Source organism: Hemiscyllium ocellatum, chromosome 4 (assembly GCF_020745735.1).
Source record: "Hemiscyllium ocellatum isolate sHemOce1 chromosome 4, sHemOce1.pat.X.cur, whole genome shotgun sequence".
Classification (NCBI taxonomy): Eukaryota; Metazoa; Chordata; class Chondrichthyes; order Orectolobiformes; family Hemiscylliidae; genus Hemiscyllium; species Hemiscyllium ocellatum.
In genome coordinates, this window is record NC_083404.1 from 124,434,566 (window position 1) to 124,448,188 (window position 13,623).

At 46.4% G+C, this 13,623-nt stretch overlaps 1 protein-coding gene across 1 annotated transcript in view; it reads right to left on the reverse strand.

Annotated features, from left to right (window-relative positions):
- lama1 (laminin, alpha 1) overlaps nucleotides 1–13,623 on the reverse strand; it is a 308,489-nt gene that overhangs the window by 180,168 nt on the left and 114,698 nt on the right. The window contains exon 4 of the mRNA XM_060823828.1: nucleotides 10,281–10,523. Coding sequence (XP_060679811.1) covers nucleotides 10,281–10,523 — 243 coding nt within the window. The remainder of the gene's footprint in view (nucleotides 1–10,280; nucleotides 10,524–13,623) is intronic.

The window sequence follows — 13,623 nt, forward strand, 5'->3', positions numbered from 1 at the left end:
CTCCATCCGCCATGACCAGGGCCTCCAAGCCCTCCGTTTTTTCCTCTCCAGACGTCCCCAACAGTACCCTTCCACCGACACTCTCATTCATTTGGCCGAACTGGTCCTCATCCTTAACAATTTCTCGTTCAAATCCTCCCACTTCCTCCAGACCAAAGGGGTAGCTGTGGGCACACGTATGGGCCCCAGCTATGCCTGTCTCTTTCTTGGCTACGTAGAACAATCAATCTTCCGTAATTACACCGGCACCACTCCCCATCTCTTCCTCCGCTCCATTGATGACTGCATTGGCACCACCTCGTGCTCCCGCGAGGAGGTTGAGCAATTCATCAACTTCACTAACACATTCCACCCTGACCTTAAATTTACCTGGACCATCTCTGATACCTCCCTGCCCTTCCTGGACTTCTCCATCTCCATTAATGACAACCGACTGGACACTGACATTTTTTACAAACCCACCGACTCCCACAGCTACCTGGATTACACCTCTTCCTATCCTACCTCTTGCAAAAATGCCATCCCGTATTCCCAATTCCTCCACCTCCGCCATATCTGCTCCCAGGAGGACCAGTTCCACTACAGAACACACCAGATGGCCTCCTTCTTTAGAGACAGCAATTTCCCTTCCCACATGGTTAAAGATGCCCTCCAACTTCATCTCGTCCACATCCCGCACCTCTGCCCTCCAACCCCACCCCTCTAACAGTAACAAGGACAGAACGCCACTGGTGCTCACCTTCCACCCTACAATCCTTCACATAAACCAAATCATCCGCCAACATTTCTGCCACCTCCAAAAAGACCACACCACCAGGGATATATTTCCCTCCCCACCCCTTTCCGCAAAGACCATTCCCTCCATGACTACCTGGTCAGGTCCACGCCCCCCTACAACCCACCCTCCTATCCTGGCACTTTCCCCTGCCACCGCAGGAACTGTAAAACCTGTGCCCACACCTCCTCCCTCACCTCTATCCAAGGCCCTAAAGGAGCCTTCCACATCCATCAAAGTTTTACCTGCACATCCACCAATATCATTTATTGTATCCGTTGCTCCTGATGCGGTCTCCTCTACATTGGGGACACTGGGCACCTCCTAGCAGAGCGCTTTAGGGAACATCTCCGGGACACCCGCACCAATCAACCACACCGCCCCGTGGTCCAACATTTCAACTCCCCCTCCCATTCTGCCGAGGACTTGAGGTCCTGGGCCTCCTTCACCACCGCTCCCTTACCACCAGATGCATGGTGGAAGAACAGCTCATCTTCCGCCTCAGAACACTTCAACCCCAAGGCATCAATGTGAACTTCAACAGTTTCCTCATTTCCCCTTCCCCCACCTCACCCTAGTTCCAAACTTCCAGCTCAGCACTGTCCCCATGACTTGTCTGGACTTGCCCTACCTGCCTAGCTCCTTTTGCGCCTATCCACTCCACCCTCTCCTCCCTGACCTGACCTATCACCTTCAACCCCTCCCCCACTCACCTATTGTACTCTATGCTACTTTCTCCCCATCCCCACCCTCCTCTAGCTTATCTCTCCACATTTCAGGCTCTCTGCCTGTATTCCTGATGAAGGGCTTTTGCCCGAAATGTCGAGTTTGCTGCACTTTGGATGCAGCCTGAACTGCTGTGCTCTTCCAGCACCACTAACCCAGAACAGGGAGAATGTGCAAACTCCACGCAGACAGTCACCTGAGGCTGGAATTGAACAGAGGACACTGGTGCTGTGAGGCAGCAGTGCTAACCGCTGAGCCATTGTGCTGCCCCACAGTTATATCTGTTGTCTTTAAAGAATCTTTCTGCATGTACCATTATGAATACTATAATCAATTTAGCACTGATCAACACTTGTGCAAAGCAATTCACACAGTATAAAGGCATGAAAATGCTTCTAGTTATTTTTCATTCACTCCTGTGACATGGGCACTGACATTTATTGCTCATCCCTAGTTGCCCTTGAGGTGAAATACCTTTATAAACCGCTGTAGTCCATGTTGTGGGTTGACCCACAATGCTATTAGGTAAGGAATTCCAGGATTTTTACCCAGCGAGAGTAAAGGACTGGAGAAATATTTCTAAGTCAGAATGGTGGTGTTGCCATGTATCTGCTGTCCTTGTCCTTTTCGGTGGAAGTGGCTATGGGTTTGAAAGGTGCTGTCTAAGGATCTTTGGTGAATTTCTGCAGTTCATCTTGCAGATAGTACATACTGCTGCTACTGAGCGTTGGTGGTGGAGGGAGTGGCTACTTATTGATATGGTCAAGACTGGTACTGGAAAGGCACAGCAGGTCAGGCAGCATCTGAGGAGCAGGAGAATTGACGTTTCATTCATAAGCCCTTCATCAAGAAATCCCTTCATCAGGGTGATGCCTGAAATGTTGATTCTCCTGTTCCTCAGATGCTGCCTGACCTGCTGTGCTTTTCCAGCACCACACTCTCAGCTCTGATCTCCATCAACTGCAGTCCTCACTTTCTCCTATTTATTGATGTGGTGCCAATCAAGCAGGTTGCTTTGTCGTGGATGGTGTCAACGTCTTGGGTGTTGTTGCAATTGTACCCATCCATGTAAGTGGAGAGTATTCCATCACGTTCCTGACTTGTGCTTTAGAGATGGTGAACAAGGCTCTGGGCAGTCAGGAGGTGAGTTACTCGCTGCAGTATTCCTAGCTCTGCCCTGTGTTTTTTTAGATTAGATTAGATTACTTACAGTGTGGAAACAGGCCCTTCAGCCCAACAAGTCCACATCGACCCGCCGAAGCGCAACCCACCCATACCCCTACATTTACCCCTTACCTAACACTATGGGCAATTTAGCATGGCCAATTCACCTGACCCACACATCTTTGGATTGTGGGAGGAAACCGGAGCACCCGGAGGAAACCCACACAGACACGGGGAGAACGTGCAAACTCCACACAGTCAGTAGCCTGAGGCGGGAATTGAACCCGGGTCTCTGGCGCTGTGAGGCAGCAGTGCTAACCACTGTGCCACCATGCCGCCCACATTGTTCTTGGAGCCACTGTGTTAATGTGGTGAGACCAGTTACATTTCTGGTCAATGGTAACCCCCAAGGTGTTGATAGTGGGGGAATCTATTGATAGTAACACCACTGAATGTAAAGGGAAGCTGGTTAGCCTGTCCCTTATTGATGATGCCATAACCTGGCATTGGTAGGGTGCAAATGCCACTTGCTCCTTGTCAGCCCAAGCCTTTGTATTGGCCAGATCGTGTTGCAGGAGAAAGTGAGGACTGCAGATGCTGGAGATCAGAGCTGAAAGTGTGTTGCTGGAAAAGCGCAGCAGGTCAGGCAGCATCCAAGGAGCAGGAGAGTCGAAGTTTCGGGCATGAGCCCTTCTTCAGAAATGAGGCAAGTGTGTCCAGCAGGCTAAGATAAAAAGGTAGGGAGGAGGAGCGTTGGAAATGCGATAGGTGGAAGGAAGTTAAGGTGAGGGTGATAGGCCGGAGTGGGGATGGGGGTGGGGCGGAGAGGTCAGGAAGAAGATTGCAGGTTAGGAGGGCGGTGCTGAATTCGAAGGATTTGACTAAGACAAGGTGGGGGGAGGGGAAATGAGGAAACTGGAGAAATCTGCATTCATCCCTTGTGGTTGGAAGGTTCCTAGGCGGAAGATGAGGCGCTCTTCCCCCAGCTGTCATGTTGCTATGGTCTGGCGATGGAGGAGTCCAAGGACCTGCATGTCCTTGGTGGAGTGGGAGGAGGAGGGGGAGTTGAAGTGTTGAGCCACGGGGTGGGTGGGTTGGTTGGTCCGGGTGTCCCAGAGGTGTTCTCTGAAGCGTTCCGCAAGTAGGCGGCCTGTCTCCCCAATATAGAGGAGGCCACATCAGGTGCAGCGGATGCAATAGATGATGTGTGTGGAGGTGCAGGTGAATTTGTGATGGATATGGAAGGATCCCTTGGGGCCTTGGAGGGAAGTAAGAGGGGAGGTGTGGGCGCAAGTTTTGCATTTCTTGCAGTTGCAGGGGAAGGTGCCGGGAGTAGAGGTTGGATTGGTGGGGGGTGTGAACCTGACGAGGCAGTCACGGAGGGAGTAGTCTTGTCAGAACACTGATAGGGCAGGGGAGGGAAATATATCTCTGGTGGTGGGGTCTGTTTGGAGGTGGCGGAAATGACGACAGATGATACGATGTATATGGAGGTTGGTGGGATGGTAGGTGAGGACCAGTGGGGTTCTGTCCTGGTGGCGATTGGAGGGACGGGGCTCAAGAGCGGAGGAGCGGGAAGTGGAGGAGATGCGGTGGAGAGCATCGTCGATCACGTCTGGGGGGAAACTGCGGTCTTTGAAGAAGGAGGCCATCTGGGCTGTACGGTATTGGAACTGGCCCTTCTGGGAGCAGATGCGGCGGAGACGAAGGAATTGGGAGTATGGGATGGCGTTTTTACAAGGGGCAGGGTGGAAGGTGGTGTAGTCTAGGTAGCTGTGGGAGTCGGTCAGTTTATAGTAAAAGTCTGTGTTGAGTCGGTCGTCCGAGATAGAAATGGAAAAATCTAGGAAGGGAAGGGAGGAGTCCGAGACGGTCCAGGGAAATTTGAGGTCGGGGTGGAAGGTGTTGATAAAGTGGATGAACTGTTCAACCTCCTCGTGGGAGCATCGATGTAGCAGAGGAAAAGCTGGGGAGGGTGGTGCCAGTGTAGCTGTGGAAGATGGACTGTTCCACATATCCTACGAAGGATCCTACGCTCGTGTTGCAACTGAACCTGGACTGCTGCAGTATCTAAGGAGACACAAATGATGCAACATATGGATGAGCTGAGTATTGCAATGTCTTCCAGCCCTTTGTGGCCAGGAGATCTATGACGGCAGAGACCATGAAGGGTTGCAGCATTTCTCAGCTGAAAATGTGTTGCTGGTTAAAGCGCAGCAGGTCAGGCAGCATCCAAGGAACAGGAAATTCGACGTTTCGGGCATAAGCCCTTCATCAGGAAACTGCCTGACTTGCTGTGCTTTAACCAGCAACACATTTTCAGCTCTGATCTCCAGCATCTGCAGACCTCACTTTTTACTGCAGCATTTCTCAGTCCACATCCAAAGGTGCTTCAAGCTGGAGAAATATGAATGGTCTACTTTTCATTCCAGACAAACCAAAAGAGAGAGAGAGAGACTAGAAACTGTTGAGGTATGAAGGCCACTAAAAGCCAGCTGTGAAATAAAAATCAAAACCTGACTGAAATGTTCATGATTTGGAGATGCCGGTGTTGGACTGGGGTGGACAAAGTTAAAAATCACACAGCACCAGGTTATAGTCCAACAGGTTTAACTGGAAGCACTGGCTTTCGGAGCGTCGCTCCTTCATCAGGTGGTTGGGAAGGTTAGCAAAGTAAGGCTAGAATTTGAATGACAGGAAGCGATGAAAATCCTTAAATTATGAGAAACAAGTTGCTGTTGTATTCACATGATACAGAAGGTTGAGTGGTTTAAACACAGAAACAATAGAAAATAGATGCAGGATGAGGTCATTCGGCCCTTCGAGCCTGCACAGCCATGCAATCTGATCACGCAATGTCAGTATCCCATTCCTGCTTTCTCTCCATACCCCTTGATTCCTTTAGCCACAAAGGCCATGTCTGACTCACTCTTGAATATATCTAACAAATTGGCCCCAACAGCTTTCCGTGATAAAGAATTCCACCAGTTTACAACTCTGAGTGAAGAAAATTCTTCCTCATCTCAGTCCTGAATGGCTTACCCTTATTCTTCGACTGGACCCCGAGTCCTGGAAATCGCCTACATCAGGAATGTTCTTCCTGCATCTAACCTGTCTAGGACTTTATATGATTCTATGAAATCCCCCCCAATTCTTCTAACTTCTAGTGAGTACTAGCCCAGTCAATCCAGTCTATCTTCATAGTCAGTCCTGCCATCCTGGGAGTCAGTCTGGCAAACCTTCACTGGACTCCCTCAGTAGTAAAAATATCCTTCCTCTGATGTAAGTGATATGTTTAAAACTATAAAGAGATACAAACAGCCATTCGGCATGACAGAAGTTGAGGATTGCTGAGAAAAGATACATTTTGTTGAAACTATTCATCCCGCACTCTCAGAATCCCTACTGCAGGCCATTCAGTCCATCAAGTCCATGCCAACCCTCCAAAGAGCACCCCAACCATCCCTGTAACCCTGGATTTCCTATGGCTTATCCATCTAACGTGCATATCCCTGGACACGATGGGCAATTTTGCATGGCCAAACGACCTAACCTGCATACCTTTGGACTGGACTCATCAGGACAATTTGCAACAATGCCAACTTGAGGGGCAATCAATATTGATACTGTATGAGGGGAGAGTGCAAATCTATTGGCAAGGCTCCCTCAGCCCATTTCTCCAAAGAGATCCCTTGGCCAGATCCGTAGGGGGGGACCCCGAGACTCCAAAAGGATGCTCTTGCTATCCAAGAGAAATGGACTGAGAGCAGATCAGCTCTTATCGACTGTAATCTCCGCAATCAGAGTTCCACAGTGTGGGGATTTCAGCATCTCACTTCAGCTTTAGAAGAATGTGATTGAAATGACTATGGATGGGAACGCACACGTGTGTGTTAAAGCTCACCTCAAGAAAAACGAAAGGTGATAGGTTCAGGGACAGGATTCATGGCATCCAGTATTGTCACCACAATAGAGACACTCTCTACTCCAGTGGCCAATCGGGGCCAGGGAGAGCGCTTGTGAGATTGTAAGAAATTGTTTATGCAGGAATCATATTTTATGTCAGATTCAAATATTCTGACAGAGTAGATGCAGAGAAGGTGCTTCACCAAGTGGGGAAATCCAGAACAAGGGACAAACAAAACCTCCCAGTTATCCACTTTGGTGGCAAGAACAGGAAGGCAGACTATTACCCAAATGGAATCAAGTTAGGTAAAGGGGAAGTACAACGAGATCTAGGTGTTCTTGTGCATCAGTCAATGAAAGCAAGCATACACGTACAGCAGGCAGTGAAGAAAGCTAATGGTATGCTGGCCTTCACAACATGAGGACTTGAGTATAGGAGCAAAGAAGCCCTTCTGCAGCTGTACAGAGCCCTGATGAGACTGCACCTGGAGTATTGTGTTTCCAAATTTGAGGAAAGACATTCTGGCTATTGAGGGAGTGCAGCAAAGGTTCAAGAGGTCAACTTCCAAAATGGCGGGACTATCATATGTTGAAAGATTGGAGCAACTGGGCTTGTATACTTGAGTTTAGAAGGATGAGAGGGGATCTGATTGAGATGTATAAGATTATTAAAGGATTGGACATTTTGAGGGCAGGAAACATGTTTCCGTTGATGGGCGAGTCCAGAACCAGAGGACACAGTTTTTAAAAATAAGGGGTTGGCCATTTAGAACAGAGTTGAGGAGAAACTTCCTCACCCAGAGAGTGGTGATTTATGGAATGCTCTGCCCAAAAGGCAATGGAGGCCAAGTCTCTGGATACTTTCAAGAAAGAGATGGATAAAGCTCTTCAAGATAATGGAATCAAGGGTTATGGGGATAAGGCAGGAACAGGATGCTGATTGTGGAAGATCAGCCATGGTCATAATGAATGGTAGTGCTGGCTCGAAGGGTCAAATGGCCTACTCCTGCACCTATTGTCTATTGAAGCTAGACCAATGCATGCAAGGACACGGACAGTTGAAATTTCGAAACATCTCTCCTCTGGTGCTGAGGCACTGGGTTAATTGTATTCTTGTGACAGCTTTAAAGATGTTTTTTGAGGTAGACGTTACAGAAATATATGGAGCAGAAGTAAACAAGCGCTGACTGGATGGTCTAGTCCTCTTCCTCTTTCCTGAATGATAAGGTTTTAGGGTGTCAGGTCCAATACCTATTCCTAATCACTGCAACAACTTTACAGAAATGTCATGGAGACAGAAAGTCAGATAGCATAGAAACAGGCTCTTCCGCCCAGTTCATCCATGCCGACCAGTTTCCTCAAACTAGTCTCATTTTCCTGCGTTTGGCTCATATTCCTCTAAATGCTTGAGGAATGCTGTTTCTACACAGTTCCTGTGAAAGTTATATTGGAACGTTGAGGGAATTCCCTTGAAGTTACACTCCAAAGAGTACATTCTCCTCTGATTCCTGAGTTGTGAAGGTATTAGGTAACATTTCACATTTTATAATCAAATTTCCTATTGTTCAGTGAAAGTAGTGAAATGTAGCAAACAAACCTCACAATCCACCTGTGTCAATTATAGAGGGAAGCAAATTATCTCTTTCTTAGCTACTAATTTATTCAACCTTAATTTTTACCACGCACATAAGCAGTTGGAAAACATAGGGTCAATTTACATGGTGAGAATAATCACTTGTATTTATAAAAGACAGGCTGGTATTACATTCAGGCCCATGGTAATTTTAATAAGGCACTGCATTATGCATCTGCCTTTCACAGGCAAGTAAGAAGCAATATGAATAGACTCAGTTAAACAAGGAACAATCAACTGGGAATGCAGGCGATGCATAGTTTAATTACAGATCTGAACTGTAACAATGCCAAAAAAATGATCTCCTCAGAATTCCAGCCGTGAACAGTCCTTTTGTTAACATTCCTGGCTTTGTGCAGCTGAGTTTGCTGTTTTATATCATGATCGACAAAGAAATGGAAACATGGACATGAGGTTTTAACTCCAAGTTGGTTCTGGGTGAGTGTGCGGTGGTGAGAGTTGAAAACTGAACTTGGGCTGTATTTCACAGGGACGTGGAGATTTCTCACCACCCCCGAGAGGTCATTCGGAAACCAACTGGCACACGAGAAAAGCCTTCCCTGTAGTGATAACACGTTGTGGTTGGTGCTAATGGGATGTTTGCCTCTTGATGCAGGAGCTAGCAGCCTCAGCAGCGCTAGGAGCTTGGTAGTGGGCATTGCCAGTACTGCAGGAAGGTCAACAAGGAAGGCAGCCATGGATCCAGTGACCAAGTGGATTTGGGGATATTTGGCAATAAGAGCTTATCCAAACTAAAGAAGCGTTAGGCAAGCTGTTGGGATGGTGTGCTTGGATAGGAGCTGAGTAGGAAAGGAGGGGATTGGGTCAATTCCAGGAAAGGGGTGATGCCAATATGTATCCCATCCAAAGACATTAACCCACTTTCTTTCTGCTATTTCACACTTTATTTAAAAAAAAATTCACCCAGTCCTGTTGGGAGGGTATTATGGTGCAGGCAATGACCCCCATTAGAAGGGGGTGCCATTCTGATCATTGCAGTACTCAACCAACCTCCATATTAAGGTGAGGAAATGGTGGCTGGGTTAGCTGGTCATGATCTGCACACCCATCCTATTTTATCAACAATCCTCCCACCAAACATATCAGCAATGGGGAGAGGGAGAGGCCAGAGGCATCTTAATCCCTCAACCTTATTGAAATGCTGCCAACTGACTTGCTACTCAGCCAGCCATCTTGACAACAGGCAAGTGCTGGGACTGGGATTACAGACCAAACTGAGAAAGTAGGCGAGAAAGAGCTTTACGATTGATGGGAGAGCATTCCTTGAAAAGAGCTGCAGAGGAGATTTCTCCTAACACAATAGGAAAAGCCGAAAAATTTTAAAAAACACTTACCCTGTTTGAACTTCCTCCAGCCTCGTTCCTCTGAGCTAGAAACACAAAATTGATGTTTCCCACTCTGGCTGCCAAGTTAAAACTGCATTTGGATTCCAGCAAAATCATCAGGAATCGATATGCGAATATTATAGAGTGAGGGCCCCTCCAGTTTTCAGTGTGATTTCAAAACCATTTCCAGGTGGCTCCTGGGCAGATAGCAACCTCAGCAATTTTCACTGCCCACCCTTCCAAGTTTTCACTGGGTTAGAGTTTTCCCTTGACTTCTTTTAATGCCGTTATTGATAACTTGCAGCTAATTTTCTCACAGACCAAACAACAGCAGTTCATTTTCTTCAAAATTGTAAAATCACAGCAACGTAATATCCATTATTAATCAGGGTCTGTTTGGTGATAAAATTCAAAGGGGTTCACATAAGTGCCTATCATTTTAATTGCATTTGGAATCAAGTAAGGGGGAAATCCAAAAAGTAGCAGCTGAACCGTGCAAGTAAGAAAATTGCCATTTTTAAAGAGCAAAACGAAGATTTAAATAAAGATTTACATTCTTCAGCGCTCATGATATATCCTTGCTAGAAGCAAATTCACAGATCACTGAACTGTGTTATAACACACTCCGACTGAAGCTTGATTTTCTTTCTCATATAAACTATTCAAATGCAGTGGAATTGGGATACTTTTTTAATAGAAAATATCAGACACTCCTTGAAGATGAATTTACCTCTCCGTGCTCTAGTGGGACGAGTCTGGAATAGTAAGATGTGCAGATCACTTCATCATCCCTCTTGTAGGTTGGCGGTCCGATCCGGGGTGCGATGTTGTAACGGGTCAGGCACTCGGTATCACTTGTGGCGTAGTACTGCCAGGGTGTGAACTCCACACCGTCAATGGAGCGTTCCAACACCCAGTTCCCAGGCCGAGGAGAGTTTGCTGCCTTAATGATGACATAGGCTACTTGAAATACCTGAAGAAAACAAGGCGACAGAGCTGGACATTAAACACACCAAGGCTCTCGTTTATAAATGCCTGCAAAACACCTGGCTGCCCAGTAATTTCGTTTTAAAAATGCAAAACTATTTGAAAAAAGTTGCATTATTTGGAGAATGCGAAGCGTTATCATTTGTTGGCTGTATCTGAAATGGCAGAAGTTATTTAACCAACAATTTTAACATTAAAAAGCAGCCATAAAGTGAACATGATGGAATCAACAAGAGATATCAATCCGTAATTAAGGTAAAGAATGATCAGACAAGGAAACTCATTCCCCCATTTTATAAAACTCTTAAATGTACGTAAATGATTGACAGTTTAAGGAACTCAAGCTGACAACACAGGATCCTTGGTTTTTAATAATAAATGCACAGCACTGTAGTTTTATTCTAGTAATTAAACAGACCTGCATTTTGCTAATGTTGCGCTCACTTTTATATTGAAATGTTCTGTTTTCTATTCTTTCTTATTTTTATTTCACTGATTGACTATAACTCGGATATGAATTATAAGACCCTGCTAACAATATCATCATTGACCAGAAACAGAATTGGACTATTAATATATGGATTACAAGAGCAGGTCACAGAGTGGTTCGATGTAACAAACAGTAGTAGCCTTTCTCATTAGAGAAAGAGGGAGCTGGTGATGAGTTTAACCTGAGGACCACCACACCTCACACAAGGTTGAGAAGGTGGGATCTTCATGATAACCTCACTGTTGGCAATGCTTTATTTTCCAAACCAGCCATCCATCCAAAGATGGGCACGTCAGGTGAATTGGCCATGATAAACTGCCCATAGAGTTAGGTGCATTAGTCAGGGGTAAACTTAGGGTAGGGGAATGGGTCTGGGTGGGTTATTCTTCGGAGGTTCGGTGTGGACTTGTTGGCTGAAGGGCCTGTTTTCATACTGTTGGGAATCTAATCTAATCCAACTGAGATAAGCAACTCCTTAACTCAGCTCCTGACTCCCGCAAAGCCTGCCCACCATCTGCAAAGCACAAGTCAGCAGCGTGATGGAATATTCTCGACTTGCTGCGCGAGTGCAGCTCCAATAACACTCAACAAACTCAGCATCATCTAGGATAAAGTAGCTTGCTTGGTTTTTACCACACCTTCATTGTTCAATCCCTTCACAAAGAATTCAGGGTGACATAACACCATCAATAAAACACACTGCGGCAGCTCATGAAGGTTCCTCTGATAGCACTTTCCAAACCCGTGACCTGAAACACTAAGAGGAACAGGGGCAGCAGACACATGGGAACACTTGCACCTGCAAGTTCCCCTCCACTCACCACCCTGACTTGAAAACATATCACTGACTCTTCAGTGTTGCCGAGTCAAAATCCCAAAACCCCTTTCGTAACAGCACTGTGGGTGTACCTACAGCACATGGACTGCTGCAGTTCAAGAGGGTGGCTCCCCATTACCTTCTCGAGGATAATTAAAGGTGGCTAATAAATGTTGGCAGAGTCCCTGGTGCAGGAAAAGATTACTTGTTTATTGTCTCATCATCACAATTTTGTATCTTCCACCCTGGAACTTTTTCAATGAGCTAGGTTTCTACCTATCTAAATGCACATTCACATCATACTGGGCAGTACTGTGAAATAACTATTACACATGAGATGCATATGGCATAGGGTACGCTAACGTTGAACTAATGCTTGATTGAAATTAGATTAGACTAGATTAGACTTACAGTGTGGAAACAGGCCCTTCGACCCAACAAGTCCACACCGACCCGCCGAAGCGCAACCCACCCATACCCCTACATTTACCCCTTACCTAACACTACGGGCAATTTAGCTTGGCCAATTCACCTGACCCGCACATCTTTGGACTGTGGGAGGAAACCGGAGCACCCGGAGGAAACCCACGCAGACACGGGGAGAACGTGCAAACTCCACACAGTCAGTCGCCTGAGTCGGGAATTGAACCCGGGTCTACAGGCGCTGTGAGGCAGCAGTGCTAACCACTGTGCCACCGTGCCGCCCATTAGCTCCTACCTTTCTGTTAGTGCAGATTGTATACTCATGACTGCGTCACTAAATACCAGAATAATGCCACTTACAAGTGCGCTGATGACACCACCATAGTCGGTCAAATCTCAGATGGCAACGAAACAGACTACAGACGGGAGGTGGAAGACCTGGAAAAATGGCGCACGGAGAACAACCTAGCTCTCAATGCCAGCAAAACCAAGGAACTCATTATTGGCTTTCGGCGGGATGTTACTCATGTTCCCCTACACATTAACAGCACAGTAACGAGTGGAGAGTGTCAAGAGCCTGGGAGTGGTCATCAACAACAAGCTTTCTTGGACTCTTCATGTGGACGCGCTGGTTACAAAGGCCCAACAACGTCTTTTCTTCTTCAGGCAGCTGAGGAAATTTGGCATGACGACAAATACCCTAGCCAACATTTATAGATGCAACATCGAGAGCATTCTGTCTGGATGTATCACTACGTGGTATGTCAACTGTAGCATTCAAGATCGGAGACGGTTACAGAGAGTGGTGAACTCAGCCCGGACAATCACAAAGGCCAACCTCCCGTCTATAGAATCCATCTACCAGGCCCACTGTCAAGGAAAGGCCGCCAGCATTCTCAAAAATCCATCCCACCCTGGCAATGCTTTTCTATAACCACTACCATTGGGGAGAAGGTACAGAAGCCTGAACACACGCACCAGTTGGTTTCAAAACAGTTTCCAACCTACTGTTGTAAGAATACTGAATGCACTCACAAACTCTTAACATTCACCTGTACCTGTGTTTTTGTTTTTGCCGCTGTTTACCTATTATTTACCTATCTATGCTACTTAACTCTGTGATCTGCCTGTATTGCTCACAAGACAAAGCTTTTCACTGTGCCTCAGTGCACGTGACAATAAATTCAATTCAACTCAATTCCGATTTTTTTTTAACGAATACCGGGTCCTTTTGACAGGAGGGAAATCTCCTGTAAATACAAGAAAAAAATGACAATAGGTGAATACAGTAATGTGACATCTGCAAAATGGGTAATGATGATATTTAATGATTTAATAGTAATGTCAGTGACACAC